Below are 22543 nucleotides of genomic sequence, written 5' to 3'. Positions count from 1 at the left end.
ACTTACATTTTTAAACATAAACTCTAGAGGAGAAAAAAACTTTCATTTATCATCAATATATAAACATCATATTGAACCTACACTGGTTGAAAGTGGAAAGCAGCCTTTGTATACCCACTGAGCCACACTGCCCACACCCTCTTCAGCAAGTCCTAATGCACCTCAGCAAAACAATAGAATTTTATTGCTCCTTTATAAAAAGGACTTAAAAATCACTGATAAAATTATCTCTAAGGTTCCTTTTAGCTCTTTTTCTCTACGATTTATACATTGAATTGAAATTGTATCTAGTAATATTTACCAATCTTATCAATTCCCACCAAATTCTAAATCAAAGATGTTCTAATAGTATTTATTTTAAATAAATTACATGAGGAAAAATTAGGATAACATCAATATCCAAGAGTCACACATACACAGAAAAGTTAAATCCTTCTAAAGTGATACCTACTCTTTCTAAAAGCTAATTACATATGAAAAATAAATATTCTTAATTATAACACCAAAATAAAAATATTTTTGTAATTTTAGTGGTAGTGCCTGATAATTCATGTTACTATGAAGTTAACTAATGTATAATGCTTTCTTTAAAAACATCTGTTCCACTAATCTAATTGTCTCTAATACTTAGTTAATCCAGATACAGTTTCAATTGCTACCTTCCATCTAACTGATAATATAACTGTTCATCTTTAGCCTGACTTGGCAGTGGCACAGTGGATAGAGCGTCAGACTGGATGTGGAGGACCCAGGTTCGAAACCCCAAGGTCGCCAGCTTGAGCACAAACAAGCTCATCTGGTTTGAGCAAGGCTCACCAGCTTGAGCCCAAGGTCTCTGGCTCGAGCAAGGGATCACTTAGTCTGCTGTAACCCCACGGTCAAGGCACATATGAGAAAGCAATCAATGAACAACTAAGGAGCTGCAACGAAGAATTGATGCTTCTTATCTCTCTCCCTTTCTATCTGTCTGTCTCCCTCTGTCACAAAAAAATATAATAACTGTTCATCTTTAACTACCAGGTATATATTTATTATCTTGTTTACTTTTACATTTTCACAACTTTCAATAGCACCTGGCATCTAATAGGCATGAAATAAATAGTTGTGAAATCACTAAACGTGTACTTGGAACCCAGCCTTATAAAGAGGAGCACATTATAGACATATATTATAGAAATACAATCACAAAAGATAGCCACTAGACAAAGGGAGGGTCAATCAATGATACCAGTGTATCAGCAAGCAAAGGCATGATCAGATTATCTTATATTTGCATAAAATTGGACAATTCACAAGGTATAATTGATATTTTGAAATCAGATTTTATCCTCTCAATTGTCCTATAGTATATGATTGTTTAAGCATAATGCTATACACCTGAAACTAATACAAAATAATATTGAAAACAAAATATAATTGAAAATTTCTTTAAATAGGAAAAAAAATAGGTAATGCAGATACTATTATCCTCACTCTACCAAAAACCAAGAATCAGAAAAGCAGTTTTCTTAAAAATATAAAAGTTGCAAGAAGACAAATTGGAATTAGGAGTCAGTTCATCTGACTTCAGATTTGTGTTCTTTCTAAAGCATTGCTTCTAAAGCAGAAAATCTTTACTAAATTTTAAATTCTGAAATTCACTGACTTCTTAATATAGTACCCTAACAGGCTTCTATGCTTTAAAAATGAATAAAGCCTTGATATACTCTAACTATTGGGAAAAGGCAGAGGATGTAGTGTTCCTAGATTATGTCCTATTCTGGTATCAAGTTTTAATTTATCATTTCCAAAAAATGAAGAAGATTATTTTCTTCCCAGCTTTATTTAAATTCCAACCCAGTGCTAGTAGCCTCAAGAATGACAGGACATATCTGTAAGGGGCATGATATGTTATATAGCCAAACTCTTGTTGGCAGGTAACCCTGGTGCAGAATCTTCCACCTCCTTTCCAATGTTAATCTGGTAGGGGTAGAACATCAGAGTAGTAATTTGTTTCATCAGAGATGATGTAAGTACTGTAAGTGACTAATGAGGTAGGTAAATGCAGTTTCATTATTTAACACTTCCCTATATATATCCTAAGTGTGAAGACAAAGAGGTAACTCTTTTTGTAGTGAGTATACATTCTCTCCAAAATCTAAGTTACATATTAAAATGCTACCACAACAGGGACAGGTAGCGGGAGGTACCAGTTAGAACAAAGGTGGTGCAGCCCTAAAGAGGAAGAGCTTCGGGCAAAGAAGGACAATAACTTTTGAATTCCACAGGTGATCCTATTCTGCTCAGAATCACCAGATTAAAAGACTGGGGAACCTCAGTTAGTCAAGTATTTCTATAAACCACAAATAAGCTTCATTCTTTTCTCTTTTTTTGATGAGAGAAAGAGTTCAAACTCTTAAATTTGCATGAAATATTTCAGCAGGTATGCACAACAAGGGGTACTACCTAAAAAAGTATTAACAGCCATCACTATAGGGACTAAGTGTAGAATATTATTATTTCCTATGTAAATATTTCCTATTGGAAAATATTAAAATAAATTTTCTTAACATATTAATAGATTAAAAAGTATTCTCACATTATGCAGAAATTCCAGGTATTAATATATTCTACATACATTATTATATCTAATTAGATGAGCAATAATGTTTTTTTGTTTTCAAGAAACTCTAGTGTATATATTCTTTTTGATAACCTTCTCAAATTTTTGAATGACACTATATGTAACACATTCCATAACTAAGGTTTCTAGGAGGTACAGGAGAAATGTATAACTTCTAAAAATATTTATGTATTCTACAAATAAGGAGAAATTAGAGATTAAGTAAAAACAGTAATCCCTGCGCATCTAATCAGATATGACCGAGACTTCAAAGATGCAAAAATGAAACTTTAGCTAACAATATACTGGTTTGGGTTAGAAATTAGAACAGTTTTATATTACATCATCCTCTGGTGGTGCCTAGAATTCTAACAAACAAAAATAAAAATAAAAAAATAAAGAAATAAATGAAAAACCATAGTGACAATCCCTAAACATTGTAAGGCTTTAGTAGGAGGATGCTATTTAATTATCTCAGAAAGTCTTTCAAGATAAAACAGGTTTTCATCTTCAGAATGTTTTAGAAGAGTATAAACTTACTTTCTTATGGTATAAAACTGAATGAAATAAACTTCATTAGTCTAGCAGTGGTCGGCAAACTGTGGCTCATAAGCCACATGCAGCTCTTTGGTCCCTTGAGTGTGGCTCTTTGGCCAGCTTAGAAGTACCCTAATTAAGTTAATAACAATGTACCTACCTATATAGTTTAAGTTTAAAAAATTTGGCTCTCAAAAGAAATTTCAATCGTTGTACTGTTGATATTTGGCTCTGTTGACTAATGAGCTTGCCAACCACGGGAGAGCAAGAGTCAATGATCATAATCTATTTTATATAGAGTGGATAATACACAGTGAATTATTCGAAAGACTGTAAGGTTAATGAATTTTCTTCCTGTGATAGTAATATAACATTGAAACTTGAAGACGCCAAGAATTTATAGACAAAATATATGATATTCTTTTATTCACATATTTATATATAAAATATATATATATGTATATATGTATGTGTGTGTGTGTGTGCGTGTGTGTGTGTGTATAATATATGCATTTTGGTCATAACTGCTTTAAGAGTTTTATAACTACAACAGTGTAATTTAACAACTCAACCCATAAATGTGCTTAGAATTAATATGCAATTTTTGATACTTTAATCCATGTCCATTTTTTTACATCGTGCAGTTCTAACTTACCCAAACTAATACTAAAAATCAAAGCAAATTCCATAGCAATTCTACAAAACAAATTCCATCAGAACTTCTTTCTGAAACACAAACAAAGCACCTCCCAGAAAAAGAAAGAGTAAATCAGTTCTTAACAGCCCACCTAGAGATAAACTAGATGTCACCAATGCTTCCTACTGAGTTACTATGATCACAGTTCATTGTGGCACAAATTTTTTAAGCAACCCTGGAAACAACTTCAAAGCTTTCTCAAAACCCCATAGTGATGCGATTGAGATTTAAGTAATCTGCCCTCTTACAAGGTATCAGGAATTAGCTGGCAAAGTATATTTGTTCTACAAAGGGAGGGAGGGAGACTGGGAAAGATAGATGGGCGGGTGCATGGATGGATGGATGGATGGATGGATGGATGGATGGATGGATGGATGGATGGATGAATGGACATATAAACAGAGGGATGGAGGGATGGAGGGGTAAAGGGATGGAGGAGTGGAAGGATGAATAAATGGATAGGTGGATAAATGGATAGGAGGATGGATAAATGGATGGATGAATCAGAGAGAGGGAGAAAAAACGGGGGAAATAAAATCAATATAAATGAGCATATATTTAGGTATATAAACCTTCACTTTATATATACATATCCATCACATATATGTGTATGTGTGTATATATATGTGTATATAATCAAATCTACATTCCTACATTAAATGTTTTTTGAAAAACTGACTATGGCCCTGGCAGGTTAGCTCAGTGGTAGAACATTGGCCTAGCATGAGGAAGTCCTGGTTCAATTTCTGGTCAGGGCATCCAGGAGAAGCAACCATCCACTTCTTCACCACTCCCCCCTCTATCTCTATCTCTCTCTCTTTTCCCATCCCGCAGCCATGGCTCAACTGGTTCAAGCCCACTGGCCCCGTGTGCTGAGGATGGCTTCATGGCCTGCCCTCAGGCGCTGAAGTGGCTCGGTTGCCGAGCAAGAGATGGGCAGAACATCGCCCTGTAGGGGGCTTACCCAGTGGATCTCGGTAGGGGTGCATGTGGGAATCTGTCTCTCTGCCTCCCTGCCCCCCTCGCCTCAAGAAAGAGAAAGGGGGGGGGAGAGAGAGAGAGAGAGAGAGAAAAGAAAGAAAAACTGATTATACAATTGAGTCCAAAATGTATAATCTCAGAGTAAAGATTTCACTATTACATAAAAGCTTTAGAGATTTAAAAGTTAGAACTATTACTATTTGCTAATCTCCACATTTGGTTTCTTTCATTCTTTCTAATATATTATTATTACTCATTTTTAAAAGGATAAACTATATACCCATTTCAGTTAAGAACTCCTTAAATGCTGTTGTTTCCCCATTTCTAACCTCAGAAGTCATAGTCTGGGCTTTCATATTCTGATCTTCTACAATAGCTTCAATACCACTTACAAGAAAAAACTTCCAATTTTATTTTTATAATTATCATGCTTCTCCTGAATCTAGACTCATATTTCAAGCTGCCTACTGGCTATCTCCACCAATATGTCATCAATTTTCTTCATGAATTAAAGGCACAAGTATAAACTCCTTTCCTTCAAGTAAAAATTATATTAACATGCTCCATTTTAGACACTAGATATAATAATAATTTTTTTCTTCTTTCTTTTTTTTTTTTAGCAAAAGAAGGAGGGACAGGGAGAGCGATGAGAAACATCAACTCATAGTTGTGTCACTTTAGTTGTTCAATAACTGCTTCTCATATGTGCCCCGTGAAAAGGGCCCTCAAGCCCAGCCAGTAACCACTTGGCTCAAGACAATAACCTTGAGTTTCAATCCAGCAACCATGCGATCATGTTGATGATCCCTTGCTCAAGCCAGTGATCTGCACTCAAGCTGGCAAGCCTGCACTCAAGCTGGTGACCTCAGGGTTTTGAAGCTAGGACCTCAGGGTCCTAGGTCGACATTCTATCCACTGCACCACCACTGGTCAGATGATGTAATAATTTTAAAATATAAATAACTTCATAAACTACTTTTAATCTATTAAAAATATTGATGCTTAATTTATTAAAATATTTAAAATTTGTGTTAAGTAAAAAATATTTTCCAAAGTAAAAAAAGACTACTAAGTTAACTTTTATACATTTCCAGATAAACACAGACCAGACTTCCTTAAAACAAAGAGATTTGCCTTGCTATATTTTAAGATAAATTCCAAAACAATTTAAAAACCTGCTTTATAAAAAAAAAAAAAAAGTTGCTAGCTTTTTTATAAAACATTTAAAAAAGATTAAATTTAAGATCTTTAATTAGACCCCAAACTAGGATTTGTGGTTGATACATACATATACATAGACAACTCTCAAAAAAATAAAATAAAGAACTATTTCCAGGCATTTATTGCCATCATGAAATAAACAACAGAATAAATCAACATGTCACAAAGAGGTCAACTACATAACAGTCTCATGAAGGTTAAAGACTGATTTTTTTTCAGCAACCATGTCATAGTACTTACAGAAAAGCTAAACTAAATTTTTGATTAGGTTTTTAAAAATTTATTTATTGATTTTAGAGGAAGGGAGCGAGAGAGAGCCAGAAACACTGATCTATTCCTGTATGGGCCCTGACCAAGGACTGAACTGGCAACATTCGGGTTTCAGGGCAACAATCTAACCAAAGCAGCTAACCAGCCAGGGTTTAATTAGGTCAGTGGGCGGCAAACTCGTTAGTCAACAGAGCCAAATATCAACAGTATAACGATTGAAATTTAACTTTTGAGAGCCAAATTTTTTAAACTTAAACTATATGGGTAGGTACATTCCTTATCGAGGTAGCACCACAAGTGGTATTTTGTGGAAGAGCCACACTCAAGGGGACAAAGAGACACGTGTGGCTCACGAGCCGCGGTTTGCCGACCACTGGATTAGGTTATTAAAACAGTAAAACCACTCCAATTAATATTTAGAACAGGCCATAATCTTTAGCAGCTACAAACTTTTTGTGAATGCCTGATGTCTACAAACAAAATACTAGTGCCACAGCTTACTTTAAAAAAATAAAAGCAGAAAGCTATTTTTAAAAGAATAAATTCACTATCAAAAGTAAAAAAAAAAAAAAAGAAAGAAACTAGCAACCAAAATCCAAGTTATCACCTCGCTTCCAAAAAACTTCTTTATGCCTAAGAAGTTATACCTTTTAGTATCAAAACACAATATTACTTTGGTGTTATTGTATTTAAACAAATGTTGGTCTTCAAAGAAACAATTTTTTTAAAACTAAAATTATAAACATAGACCTAGACTAATACATCAACAAAAAAGAATATAACTTCAAAAATACTATCTTATTATTCAAGTGTTATAAATAAATCATAGCAAACTCAGTTTAAAGCTTCATTAAGGTTTTATGGATAAGTAACATATTTTGGATTCATGTTTCCAAAACCCATATCCACATTTTTAAATTGATCAGGAAGTTTCAATCACTAGAATAACTCTCCCATTACTTATGGGCAAACAACAATAGGAATACTTAACACTACTACATTCAAGTCTATTTCAAACACTTTTATATACTGTGTGTGTAAGAATGAATTAAGCCCAATCAGGCAGAGGCACAGTGGACAGAGCACAGGATTGGAACGTGGAGGAGGACCCAGGTTCAAAACCCTGAGGTCACCAGCTTGAGCAAGAGCTCACTTGGCTTGAGCGTGAGCTTACCAGCTTGAGCCCAACGGTCACTGGCTTAAAGCCCAAGGTCTCTGGCTTGAGCAAAGAGTCACTCACTCTGCTATAGCCCCCAGTCAAGTTACAAATGAGAAAGCAATCAATTAACAACTAAGGTGCCACAACTATGAACTGATGCTTCTCGTCTCTCTCTTTTCCTGTCTGTCCCCCTCTCTGTCTCTGTCAAAAAAAAAAAAAAAAAAGAATGTATTAAAAATGACTTCAGTGGTTTAAGTAAATATTTGGTTACCTGATAAGATGTATCTTATCACTGGATCTTAAAAGTGGATCGATGATTACAATAAATATCTTCATAAACTGAAAGATGACCCCAACTTGTTTAATACATGACCACATTTGATTCTCTGGGATCAAGATGGAATCAAAGCAGTTGTCAGCAATAATTATGCATCTGACGGTAAAAATTATTTTATCCAAAGCCTTTAATAGTATCAGTATACAATTAAATTTTCTATCATATATCTGCAAGACTGAAAAATGTGGAAATATTTCTCATACCTGAACTACCATAAACGATAAGCAAAAAAAAAATTTAGTTGTCATGGGAAACAGTAAATCAGTTTGATTAAATATATAGATATGTAAAAATTTACCTGCTTTTTCTTTCAATTAGAATAGCCACGTAAGACGCTGGCAAAGCGGCACCAAAGCCAGCACTCCATGAGTAGAATTTTCCAAGTATTTTTCTGAAATTCAAAGTTAGAATGTTTTTATGAAATTTCTAATTAGCCATTTCAGTTATTACAAACAGAAGCTCCCCTTCTCAGTTCACACTCTATCTAAATGTCCCGCAGCACTTCAAACTCAACATGCCCAAAACCAAAGTCATTATTATATCTCCCCCATCTTCATGAACTTGTTCTCTCTCCTCTACATTCTAAGGTTAATGCATCAACCTATCCATCCATGTGTGGCACTTGGAGACATCCTTGGCTTCTCCTTCTCTCTTACCCCATACATTAAATCATTCCTTTAAATTTTTCCATATGCAATTAATCTCTCCGAATCCTCTTCAACCTATAGCCCCGAGTCTTAGTAAGTCCCTCACCATCTCTCATTCAAGCTACTACAACAGCAAACTAACAGGTATCTCTCCCTCTAATAATTTCGTCAGTCATATTCATTCAGACATTCCCTGGACCCAACATTGCTCACTACCCCTCTATGTTCTCAATTTCCTTATCTATCAAATGGAAATAATAATATTACCTATCTCACATAATTGTTATGAGAACTAAATGAGATATTTCCTAGCACCATGCACAGCATATAGCAAACACTCAGAAAATGTTAACTGTTGTTATTAAAATAATTGCTAACATTTTTAACATAATAAATATTCAACAAATGTCTCTCCCTCTTTGCTTCTACAATCTTTGATAACTCAAGGATTAAAATATTAAAATATTTCATGTTTTTGGTTGTGTTTATATAATTTTTTTATTTACTCGGATATGTCTCTTGAAAGTAAGACTGCACATTGTGTCTCATACATTATATAAAACCATTAGCAGCTTAGATTTTCAAAGAGAAAAATATTAGAGACATTAAGAAGACTTATATTTTCCTTCAAAAGATAACATGTTCCTAAGAAAAGAAGAAGCTGCACATAATTATGAGAAATTTTCTGAACAAAGTTGGTCAATTGCTAAATGATACATTATAGGGTAAATATATATATATTTATTTATCTATATTATTAAATATATTATTTATATACTTCTCACAAAAATTAGGAAATATTTCAAAATGAATACGAAGCAATAAAAAAAGCATTTGATTTTCTTTTTATTAACAAGAACATCAGAAAAGCAAACAAGTCAAAGAAAGTTGTTCAACTATGCAAATGAGATGCAAAACCAACTTTTATTTCATTGGTGAAAATGCACTATACAAAAAGCTGAAAGTATTGGAGTATCTGTATATTCCCTGATCCCTTAATTTTTGTGAGCACACATACAAATAAGGATCAAGAATCAAAGATGAAATGATCTTAATTGAAGCTTAGCTTTAAAGATCAGAAAACCTGTTAAGCATATATAACATTGGTATTTCCAAACAAGACATCAGAAAGCTTCTGCCTGAGAGAAATTAAAGTTCTCCCTCTAATATAAAATCCACAAAGAACTTAAGAAGTTACTGAATGTAAAAATGAGAGGAAAATAATTCAATGATTCATTTACAGGAGAAACACAGATGTTACCTTACTATAGGTAGTATATGTTTTCATAACTTAACCAAGCCGGTTCATAGAACATTAAGAAACAGGCTGCAATAGCAATATATATTTGTTTATTTGTTTTTCTTTTTTTGTTTTTGTTTTTGTATTTTTCTGAAGTTAGAAGCGGGAAGGCAGTCAGACAGACTCCCACATGTCCTCGACCAGGATCCACCAGCTAGCCCACCAGGGGTTGATGCCCTGCCCATCTGGGATATTGCTCCATTGTGGCAGGAGCCATTCTAGTGCCTGAGGCAAAGGCCCTGGAGCCATCCTCAGTGCCCGGGGCAAACTTTGCTCTAATGAAGCCTTGGCTGCGGGAAGGGGAGAGACAGAGAGGAAGGAGAGGGGGAGGGGTGGAGAAGCAGATGGGCGCTTCTCCTGTGTGCCCTGACCGGGAATCAAACCCAGGACTTCCACATGCCAGGCTGACACTCTACCACTGAGCCAACCGGCCAGGGCCTATATTTCAGTTTTTAAAAGAAGTAATTATCTTATAACTTTATTTTTAGAGTTTTACCAAGTGTTAGAAACTTTCCAGAAAACACATGATAAAAAGTTTCTTACACAGATTTCAGGTCAGTTGAAAGGTTTATACTTAATAGTATAAACCTTATCAATTATTTTCTGCATAATATGAACATTTATAAATATTAATGCTTTGAGGGCAAAATCTGTAAAAGACATTTGAAAATATTTTTAATTGCAGTTAAAATATACCTGCAGAGCCCTGGCCGGCTGGCTCAGTGGTAGAGCGTTGGCCTGATGTGCGGAAGTCCCGGGTTCGTTTCCCAGCCAGGGCACACAGGAAAAGCGCCCATCTGCTTCTCCACCCTTCCCCCTCTCCTTCCTCTCTGTCTCTCTCTTCCCCTCCCGCAGCGAGGCTCCATTGGAGCAAAGATGGCCTGGGCGCTGGGGATGGCTCCTTGGCCTCTGCCCCAGGCGCTAGAGTGGCTCTGGTCGCGACAGAGCGATGCCCCAGATGGGCAGAGCATCGCCCCCTGGTGGGCGTGCCGGGTGGATCCTGGTCGGGCGCATGCAGGAGTCTGTCTGACTGCCTCCCTGTTTCCAGCTTCAGAAAAATACAAAAAAAAAGAAAATATATATATATACCTGCAGAACTTTGGACAACACTAAATAGATAACACTAATATGAGGATAATGTAAAGTTAGTATTTTAAGCTTCACAGATTAAAAAAACACTAGTTTGGGTTTTTAACAATCAGTGGGTAAAAAGATAAAAAGTAAATATTTAAGAAATATGTTAGGTATATCAAAGGACTAAAGAGTGAATTCTAACTACAACTACACTATATGAAGCATGTCACACAGGTAATTAACATAAGGCTGAATCAGGACCAAAAGTTTAATCAGTAGGATATGCCATAAATTAACTATTTGATACATAAACACAAGTATTTTATACTCCTTTTGAAGTCTGTTCAATGCATATGGACTTTACCTATATCATGGACAACTGCTTTGAGTTCCTGATCTATGAACTCGAAAAGTTAAGAAATCCTCATCAATGACTTGATAAACATAATGGCCTTCAGAAAACGTATGCTAGATTAAAGTACTCCCGCTATATAATCACAGCAATAATTTGAAGTTTGTATTACATCTTTAGGCCAAGAGGCCCACAACTTCTGGATTTATAAGTTTTCCTTGGTATAAATAAATGTCATTTCACAGAGAGAAAAAAATGTACAAGCAGTGACCTGCAGAACATTTATATAAACATCTGTTTGCTTCCGTTTCAACAAAGGAATTTGTATATATATTAACCTCCAGTAGTGATTATGAGCACCAACCTTAAAATGCAAAAGAAGGCCATATACAAGGCCCCATTAGCAGTCAGAAATGAAGCCGACTGTAGGATCTCAGGGAGCAGTCTGTGTATATAATAGTCTAATTTTCGTTTCCGGAGAATTGCTGCAATCTGAAAGGAGAAAGTCTTTTTTGTTTAATCCAACCAACTTTTCACCTTAAATTAGCTCTTACAGGGAAGCTAATGAGGAACAGCATATATTTTTTAATTTAAGTAAAAACTCTGGTATTTTACTGGCTCCCCTATAAAAACATAATTTCTAGAACAGAAAAGAAGACATTCTAACCTTATTGAAGGTATAATGGGTAAAATATATACCAAGAAATTACAACATGGGTCCTATGATGAGTAATCACCAGATGTTGAGGTAAATATGTATAATGCCTTAAAAAACAGTTTTAAACAAAAATAAAATATATATTTAAATGAAAAGATAAAAGTGTAATTCAAATAGAAACTAAATACTAAATCAAAACTAAATTATATTACTGATCTTATCAGCCTGGATATTAGAGAAACTCAGGGAGAAAAACCAGAGAAATCCATTTAGTTATTCAAATATGACGACTCGATAACAAAAACCATGCTAGAAATACAAAAACTAAAAAATAAAATGATTTCTGACCTACGGGAGCCCATAAAAAAAAAAAGATCTGAAAAACAAACAGGGTGGCCAAAAGTAGGTTTACAGTTGTTCATATGTAAAAAGACACGCTGGTTATGATTATTACAACAGCTTCGTTGACTCAAAAAAAGTCACAATGCAACTGTAAACCTATGTTTTTGCCCTGCACTGAGAATATAGCATAATATAGGTACCATGTGCTACAAAAACACAGAAACAAAACAGATTCCTGTCAGAGGTCAGAAGTGTATCACAGATATATTTTACAAAGAATATCAACCTTCTGCCTGACCAGTGGTGATGCAGTGGATAAAGTGACCTGGGATGCTGAGGACCCAGGTCTGAAACCCCAAGGTCGGTGGCTTGAGCACAGGCTCACCAGCTTGAGCACAAGGTTGCCAGCTTGAATGTAGATCCATCAACATAATCCAAGGTAGCTGGCTTGAACCCAAAGGTCACTGGCCTGAAAGGTCACTAGTTTAAGCAAGGGGTCACTGGCTCAGCTTGATCCCCCTACATCCCCACCTCCATCAAGGCACATATGCGAATAAATCAATGAACAACTAAAAGTGACATAACTATGAGTTGATGCTGCTCATCTCTCTCCCTTCCTCCCTCTCTCTCTCAAAAATAAAAATAAAAAGAATATCAACCTTCATGACTTATCTTTTAAATTTAGATTGAAAACATATTTGTGTTTAGTTTTTTATACGTGAACTCTGAATTTAAAAGGTTTCTAGATTAAAACAAACAAGATGCCAAGATAATTTAGTAGTGATATTTAAAAATCAAGACATGAATCTAAGAATTTATTGTGTACAATTTAATGTTATAGAAAATAAAAATTTTCTGAATCATAATACATAATAAAAAAAATGGATAGAGAAACTGAAGAATGATTAAATGTTAGCAACTAATACAAAGAGCCTTAGAAAATTTAGTAAAGAGTGAATGTAGGCAGTAGTTGCACTAAGAAGGGAAATGAGCTAATTCTCACAGGTCAGTGGGAAGGAATCCTTTTCCATCAGGATGCAACAGTAGTATCAAAGGAACAATAGTTAGAAAGACATGACTGGGGAATGAGGGAGGGAGTACAGAGAAGGCAACACTGACTTGAGAGAAGAAAGACTAGAGAACTCTCCACTTGCTCTCTACCATTCTAGAGATAACACTTTCCCTAAGGTCGATGACCAAGAAATGTAATGGCCCCTTCTCAGTTCTTTTCTTACTCTCTCCTCTTGAATTCTCTGAAACTAACCATATACAACTACATTCAATTAAACAAAGTGTTACTAAGAATTATGCCATACACCGAAAAAATGATGAATAAGATCTAACCCAGGGGTCCCCAAACTTTTTACACAGGGGGCCAGTTTACCGTCCCTCAGACAGTTGGAGGGCCGGACTAAAAAAAAAAATTATGAACAAATCCCTATACACACTGCACATATCTTATTTTAAAGTAAAAAAACAAAACGGGAACAAATACAATATTTAAAATAACAAACAAGTAAATTTATATCAACAAACTGACCAGTATTTCAATGGGAACTATGCTCCTCCACTGACCACCTATGAAAGAGGTGCCCCTTCCAGAAGTGCGGCGGGGGCCAGATAAATGGCCTCAGGGGGCTGCATGTGGCCCGCGGGCCATAGTTTGGGGACCCCTGATCTAACCCTTAAGGAATTTAAAATAATAAACTATAATACGGCAGTGTGATGAATGTTAAACTAGAGTAGCGGTTCTCAACCTGTGGGTCGCGACCCCGGTGGGGGTCGAAGGACCAAAACACAGGGGTCGCATTTTCCGAAGGCTTTAGGCGACCCCTGTGTTTTGGTCGTTCGAAGGTCGCGCCCCACAGGTTGAGAACCGCGAACTAAGGTGTCGCAACGAAAAACTGATAATTAATGCTTCTCATCTCTCTCCGTTCCTGTCTGTCTGTCCCTATATATCCTTCTCTGACTCTCTCTCTGTCCCTGTAAATAAATAAATAAATAAATAAATAAATAAATAAATAAATAAATAAATAAATAAATAAAGAGGTAGAATTAAATGACACAGCAGTGACATCTGTAAAATGACAAGATAAGTTTCCAGCACTCATACCCTTACAGAAATAATCAATTTGAACAACTATCTATTGATATTTACAAAAATACTTGGTCAAGAACTAAAGTTTCCAGGTGAGAGACACCTGGGTTGAGCACAGAAATAAGAAAAGATGCACTGAAGAGAGTAGGCAAGACAATCTCACATTTCCCACGTCACCCAATCCCAAACCACAGGCAACTCAGTGTGGAAAGAGATACGGACCTAACAGAGGAAGAAGACTGAAGTGAATTGAAGTGAGACTCAATTTCATCAAACCCCAGCACCAAGCCTATCAAGTGAAACCAGGCACCACACAACCCAAGATTCACAAACACCTACATAAACTCAGGTTAAATACAGGAACATCTCAGCAGCAGGCCAACCCTCAAGAAACCAGGCTCTAGGCTTGCCCCAAGTATCCAGGCTTCAGGCCAAACACTGAAGACCCAGGTACCAGGCCTGCCCATATGGACCCAAGAAAAAGAGCCAGGTCAGCCAACCCAGGGAAAAGAGCAGCCTGCTGATGGGGAACGACAATACATAATAGTAGGGGGTTGTAATGCTCCACTTTCAACAATGGATAGATCACCCAGGCAGAAAATCAATAAAGAAGACTTGAACTTGAACAACACTAGATCAAACTGACTTAACAGAGATATACTGAACATTCCATCCAACAATAACAGAATACACATTCTTTTCAAGCAAGATAGAACATTCTCAAGGTTAAATTACAGGTTAGAACAGGGGTAGTCAACCTTTTTATACCTACTGCCCACTTTTGTATCTCTGTTAGTAGTAAAATTTTCTAACCACCCACCGGTTTCACAGTAATGGTGATTTATAAAGTAGGGAAGTAACTTTACTTTATAAAATTTATAAAGCAGAGTTACAGCAAGTTAAAGCATATAATAATAATTACTTACCAAGTACTTTATGTCAGATTTTTGCTGTTTGGCAGAATAAATCTTTATAAAACAACTTACTATAGTTAAATCTTTTTATTTATACTTTGGTTACTCTGCTACCACCCACCATGAAAGCTGGAACACCCACTAGTGGGTGGTAGGGACCAGGTCGACTACCACTGGGTTAGACACTAACAAGTCTTAAAAATTCTAAGATTGAAATTAAGTTATCTTTTCTGAGCACAATGATATGAAACTATAAATCAGTAACGAAGCAAAACTGGACAATTATTAAATATGTGGAAATTAACATACTCATGAAAAAAACATGGGTCAAAGAAAAAAATCAAAAGGACAGTAAAGGCCCTGGCAGGTTAGCTCAGCAGTAGAGCATCGGCCCCGCACAAGGAAGTCCTGGGTTTGATTCCTGGTCAGGGCACACAGCTTCTCCAACCTTCCCCTTGTCCTTTCTCTCTATCTTTCTCTTCCCCTCCCACAGCCAAGGCTCCATTGGAGCAAAGTTGGCCATGGCGCTGAGGATGGCTCCATGAACTCCACCTCAGGCGCTAAAATGGCTCCAGTTGCAGTGAAGCAACAGCCCAGATGGGCAGAGCATCGCCCATCTGGAGGGCATGCCGGGTAGATCCCGGTAGGGCACATGCGGGAGTCTGTCTTTCTGCCTCCACTCCCCACCACCCTACCCACCCCACCCCCACGTCTCACTTTGGAAAAAAAAAAGACAGTAAAAAATAACTTGAGAAATGAAAACAGAAACACAACATACCAAAACTTTTGGAAGGCCATAAAAGTAGTTCTAAGAGGGAAATTTATAGCAACAAATGCTTACATTTACAAAACAGAAAGGTGTAAAACAACCTAACTTCACACCTCAAGAAATTAGAAAAAGAACTAAACCAGAAGTTAACAGAGGAATAAAATAATAAAGATCAGAGCAGAAATAAAGAAAATAGACCTAAAAAAAATACAACAGATCAATGATACTAAATGTGTTTTTTTGAAAAGATAAAATATGTTATCAACCTAAGTGTCCCTGACAGACGAGAGGAAAAGAAAATGTGGCATATGCATATAATGGAATATTCGGCCTTTAAAAAAAAATCCTGTCATTTGTGACAACATGGATGAACCTGGAGGGCATTATGCTAACTGAAATAAGCCAGGCACAGAAAGACAAACACAGCATCATCTCACTTAAATGTTGAATCTAAAAATGTCACATCCATAGAAGCAAAGTAGAATGGTAGTTACCAGTGGCAGAGGTGGTGGGGAAAACAGAGAGATGTTGATCAAAGGATATAATGTTGCAGTTATATAGGATGAATAATTCTACAAGTCTAATGTACAGCATGATGACTATCAGTAATAACATTGTATTCAATACTGAAAATATGCTACTAAAATAGATTTCCAGTGCTCTCATCACACACACAAAAAAATTACTCTGTGAGGAGATATTGATAATATGTTAATTAGCTTCACTACAGCAAGTATTTCACTATGTACATAAATCAAATCTTGTTGAAAATTAATATATAGATCAAATTAAAAAATAAAAAGGTCACCAATGGAAAAAATGACGAAAAAAAGTTCTTCTTTCCTCACTTCTAAAATTGTATCGTAAGATCAGCAAGACGGCAATGGAGTAGGCGGACGTACTGACTTCCACCTCTCAAAACCAAAGTGGATTACAACTTAATTTTAAGAAACATCATCTGGAAAAACGAACTTCAAGAAACACTGAAGAAGCCACAATGAGACTGGTAGGAAAAGTGGAAATGTGGAGAAGGCTGTCCAGCTCCCCCGAGCAAACAGCAGCCCAGAGAGACTCACGTAGCGGGAAGTGAGTTTAGCAGAGAGGGGAGGGTCCTGGGCCACAGAAACAAAGCCCCAGCCTACAGTCCCAGAGCCTAGAAGAAGCGTATGGAAAATACTTAGCTGCAAAATAAGTCAGGATACTGTTTTTGAGAAAGAGTTAGATTTCTCAGACCCAGGATTCTTCTTAAAGGCACCATGCAGAAAACCTCTTTCACAACCACTCACCCGGAGCCCAGGGGCTGGCGAGAGAGGAGAGGACTGGAGCAGTGGGAAGAGAGTGTAATCTAGGAGGCACAGGCAGAAACACTTTGAGGGACAGCCACCCTAATCCCTGGGCTGAGTCACTCCCCAAATCTGAAGTGAATATTTCCCCTGGAACCAGCTATACCAGCAATGGGAAGCAGGACATCAGCCAAACAAGCTCTCCTGCGGCACTCAGAGCAGAATCGCTTGGAAAGAGGGAGCCTTTGGGACTACAGTATGGAGTGTTAGGGTCTGAGCTGCAGCGCCCCACCCACACTGCTGAGGGCTAACCAAAGGGAAGTGAGTGGCGGCGGCGGAACGCGGAAGCACAGTCCCGAGGGGGCGAAAGCCCGGCCAGCTATGACTGAGGCCATTGGGGTGAGCTTGGTCTTGCCCAGCAGGAAGCGGAGGGGATGCACAAAAGCAGTCCGACCTGGCAGCGGGTACGCCAGCAATCCTGCCCGCAGGGGAAAGGAGAAAACCTGGGAACAGGCCAAAACACACAGCCCCACCTGGCCAGCAAAGTCGAGGCTTGTGGCCAGACGCACAATCCGGCTCCACCCGTGGGGGTGGGGCAAAAGCTCAAGAAAAGGTGAAGACTGAACAAAGGAGCTCACGCCTGCCCTCGGAGGCTTATGGCCCCAACCGCTGCGTGCAGCTTCATCCGAGGGGGAGGGGCAAAGGCCAAGGCTAGCCGAGGCTTGTAGACCTGGGCATGTGAACACAGCCGCTCCTGTGAGGGAGAGGCAGAAACCGCAGCGACAGCCACAGCTGGTGGGAGCTGACAATTACCATACCCGAAAGGCCAGAGCAGTGGCAGACGGGGTGGCGGGCCTCCAGACAGACCACACCTTGAGAACTTCCCTAAACTGATGCAGGAAAAAGTCACACAAGTTCAAGAAGCATAAAGAATTCCATTAAAAAGAAACCCAAAGAAATCTATACCAAGACACATCATAATTAAAATACCAAAGCTAAGTGATAAAGAGAAAATATTAAAAGCTGCTAGAGAAAAAAAGGCTATCACCTACAAAGGAGTCCCCATAAGGATGACATCCGACTTCTCAACAGAAACACTTGAAGCCAGAAGGGAATGGCAAGAAATATTCAAGGTAATGCAGAACAAGAACCTACAACCAAAACTACTTTATCCAGCAAGGCTATAGTTTAAAATTGAAGGAGAAATAAAAAGCTTCCCAGACAAAAAAAAAAAAAAAAAACTCAAGGAATTCATTACAACCAAACCAATGCTGCAAGAAATGTTAAAGGGCCTGTTGTAAACAGATCAAAGGGGAAAAGAATATAGCAAAAGAGGAATACAGCTTTAAAGAATAAAATGGCAATAAACAACTACATATCAATAATAACCTTAAATGTAAATGGATTAAATGATTCAATCAAAAGACATGGAGTAGCTGCGTGGATAAGAAAACAGGACCCATACATATGCTGTCTACACGCGACACACCTCAAAACAAAAGATGCACATAGACTGAAGGTAAAAGAATGGAAAAAAAAATATTTCATGCAAATGGAAATGAAAAAAAAGCTGGGGTAGCAATACTTATATCAGACAAAATGAACTTTAAAACAAAGGCTATAGTAAGAGATAAGAAAAGTCACTACAAAATGATAAAGGGAGCAATCCAACAGGAAGATATAACCATAATAAATATCTACGCACCTAATATAGTAGCACCTAAATGTATAAAGCAGATTTTGATAGATATAAATGGCAAGATCAACAGCAATACTATAACAGTCGGGGATTTCAATACCCCAATAACATCACTAGATAGATCCTCAAGAAAGAAAATTAACAAAGAAACAGACTTAAAGGACACACTAGATCAACTCGATTTAATAGATATCTTCAGAAACTTTCACCCTAAAGCAGCAGAATATACATTCTATTCAAGTGCTCATGGTACAGTCTCTAGGATAGAACACATGTTAGGGCACAAAAGCGGTCTCAACAAATTTAAGAAGACTGAAATCATATCAAGCATTTTCTCTGATCACAATGGCATAAAACTAAAAATCAACCACAACAGGAAAACTGAAAAATACTCAAACACATGGAAACTATAGCATGTTATTAAATAACAAATGGGTTAACAATGAGATCAAAGAAGAAATAAAAAAACTTCCTAGAAACGAATGATAATGAGCATACAACTCAAAATTTATGGGACACAGCAAAAGCAGTCGTTAGAGGGAAGTTCATAGCATTACAGGCATTCCTTAAGAAGCTAGAAAAAGCTCAAATAAACAACTTAACGCTGCACCTAAAAGAACTAGGAAAAGAACAGCAAGTAAAGCCCAGAAATAGTAGAAAGAAGGAAATAATAAAGATCAGAGTGGAAATAAATGACGTAGAGGCTAAAGAAACAATACAGAGGATCAATGAAACCAAAAGAAATGAATAGCCCTGGCCGGTTGGCTCAGTGGTAGAGCGTCGGCCTAGCATGCGGAGGACCCGGGTTCGATTCCCGGCCAGGGCACACAGGAGAAGCGCCCATTTGCTTCTCCACCCCTCCGCCGCACTTTCCTCTCTGTCTCTCTCTTCCCCTCCCGCAGCCAAGGCTCCATTGGAGCAAAGATGGCCCGGGCGCTGGGGATGGCTCTGTGGCCTCTGCCTCAGGCGCTAGAGTGGCTCTGGTCGCAACATGGCGACGCCCAGGATGGGCAGAGCATCGCCCCCTGGTGGGCAGAGCGTTGCCCCTGGTGGGCGTGCCGGGTGGATCCCGGTCCGGCGCATGCGGGAGTCTGTCTGACTGTCTCTCCCTGTTTCCAAGCTTCAGAAAAAATGAAAAAAGAAAAAAGAAAAAAAAAAAAAAAAAAAAGAAATGAATAGACACTTCTCCAAACAGGACATACAGATGGCCAATAGGCATATGAAAAAATGCTCAACATCACTGATCATTAGAAAAATGCGAATTAAAACCACAATGAGATATCACCTCACACCAGTCAGAATGGCGCTCATTAACAAAACAACACATAAGTACTGGCCAGGATGTGGAGAAAAGGGAACCCTCCTGTACTGCTGGTGGGAATGCAGACTGGTGCAGCCACTGTGGAAAACAGTATGAAGATTCCTCAAAAAATCAAAAATCGAACTGCCTTTTGACCCAGCTATCCCATTTTCAGGAATATACCCCATATTTCATGGCACTGTTTCAAAAGGAGAAACGCACCCCCATGTTTAGGCAGCATTGTTCACAGTGGCAAAGATCTGGAAATAGCTCCAAGTGTTCGTCAGTGGACAAGTGGATTAAAAAGCAACGGTACAGCCTAAACAGGTGGTGGCACAATGGATAGAGCGTCGGACTGGGATGCAGAGGACCCAGGTTCGAGACCCCGAGGTCGCCAGCTTGAGCACGGGCTCATCTGGTCTGAGCAAAAGCTCACCAGCTTGGACCCAAGGTCGCTGGCTCAAGCAAGGGGTTACTTGGTCTGCTGAAGGCCCACGGTCAAGGCACATATGAGAAAGCAATCAATGAACTAAGATGTCGCAATGAAAAACTGATGACTGATGTTTCTCATCTCTCTCTGTGTCTGTCTTTCCCTATCTCTCTCTCTCTGACTCACTTTCTGTCTCTGTAAAAAAAAAAAAGCAAAGGTACATATATACAATGGAATATTATGGAGCCATGAAAAAGAAGGAAATATTACCTTTTGCAACAACATGGATGGACCTGGAAACTATTATGTTAAGTGAAATAAGCCAGGCAGAGAAAGAAAAATATCATATGACCTCACTCATTTGAGGAATCCAATGAACAATGTGAACTGAGAAACAAAATTGAGACAGAGGTGAGATCAAAGAGACCAGAGAAAAAGAGGAGGGAAAGGGAATGATAGAAGGGGATAAAACTGAAGGGACGGGGGGAGGGCACTATGGGGAGGGGGGCAAGGGAGATACTAAGGGGAATACAGGGCAGGGGGGATGCATTTGGGGCAACACGAGAATCTATATAAACATAAATTAAAATGGGAATGCAGATTGGTGCAGCCACTGTGGAAAACAGTATGGAGATTCCTCAAAAAATTAAAAATCTAACTGCCTTTTGACCCAGCTATACCACTTTTAGGAATATACCCCAAGAACACCATAGCACTGTTTGAAAAGAAGAAATGCACCCACATGATTATGGCAGCATTGTTCACAATAGCGAAGATCTGGAAACAGCCCAAGTGTCCGTCAGAGGACGAGTGGATTAAAAAGCTTTGGTATATTATATACTATGGAATACTACTCAGCCATAAGAAATGATGACATGGGATCATTTACAACAACATGGATGGACCTTGGTAACATTATACTGAGCAAAATAAGTAAATCAGAAAAAGCTGAGAACTATATGATTCCATACATAGATGGGACATAAAAATGAGACTCAGAGACATGGACAAGAGTGCGGGGGGTTACGGGGTGGGGGGGAGGAGAGGGAGGGGGCTGGGGGAGGGGAGGGGCACAAAGAAAATGAGTTAGAAGGTGACAGAAGACAATTGGGACTTTGGGTGATGGGAATGCAGCATAATCAAATGTCAAAATAACGTAGAGCCTGACCTGTGGTGGCGCAGTGGATAAAGCGTTTACCTGGAAATGCTGAGGTAGCCGGTTCGAAACCCTGGGCTTGCCCGGTCAAGGCACATATGGGAGTTGATGCTTCCAGCTCCTCCCTCCTTCTCTCTCTCAGTCTCTCCTCTCTCTCTCTCTCTCTCTCTCTCTCTCTGCCTCTCCCTCTCTTCTCTAAAAAAAAAAAAAATGAATAAATAAAAATAAAAATAATGTAGAGATGTTTTCTCTGAACATATGTACCCTGATTTATCAATGTCACTCCATTAAAAAAAATCTTAAAAGAAAAAAATCAATAAAAAATAAATAAGTAAATAAAATTGTATCTTTTTTTAAAATACGTGGTGCTAGAGGAATAGTTATCTATGTAGAACAAAAACTGACCCTGCCTCATACCATACACAAAAATTAGAGATGTATCATAGACTTAAATTTGAAAAGTATAAACAATAAAGGATTTAGAAGAAAACACAAGCAAATATCTTCATGAACATTCCAGGTATAAGTCAAAAGACACAGACATCAATCCAGCATAGTTTGTGATAAGCAAATATGGAGACAAACATGACTAACCCAAAAAAGCTATAGAAAGAAGAATGACACATAATCATGAGAGGCCCCAATTTAGGATTTTCTTTACAAAAAAATCACTAATCAACATCTTTCAGGCCGACACACACTTCATCATACTCATTA

The 22543-nt window shown here is 37.9% G+C and overlaps 1 protein-coding gene and 1 non-coding gene across 4 annotated transcripts in view; one reads left to right on the top strand and one right to left on the bottom strand.

Annotated features, from left to right (window-relative positions):
• The window catches only part of TMEM135 (transmembrane protein 135), a 379338-nt gene that overhangs the window by 236063 nt on the left and 120732 nt on the right, over nt 1-22543 (bottom strand). For all 3 annotated transcript variants that reach the window (XM_066370393.1, XM_066370383.1, XM_066370402.1), the window contains 2 exons: nt 11542-11669; nt 8103-8195 (listed from right to left, as the gene is read on the bottom strand). In XM_066370393.1, the coding sequence (XP_066226490.1) occupies nt 8103-8195; nt 11542-11564 (116 nt within the window). In that variant the 5' untranslated portion in view covers nt 11565-11669. The remainder of the gene's footprint in view (nt 1-8102; nt 8196-11541; nt 11670-22543) is intronic.
• TRNAA-AGC (transfer RNA alanine (anticodon AGC)) lies at nt 19691-19766 on the top strand. Its single transcript has one exon. It is a non-coding gene; the product is annotated as a tRNA-Ala (tRNA).

The sequence above is a fragment of the Saccopteryx leptura genome, chromosome 1, assembly GCF_036850995.1.
Source record: "Saccopteryx leptura isolate mSacLep1 chromosome 1, mSacLep1_pri_phased_curated, whole genome shotgun sequence".
In the NCBI taxonomy this organism is placed as follows: Eukaryota; Metazoa; Chordata; class Mammalia; order Chiroptera; family Emballonuridae; genus Saccopteryx; species Saccopteryx leptura.
Note: the sequence above shows the minus strand (reverse complement) of the source record. Positions and strands in the feature narration are given on the sequence as shown.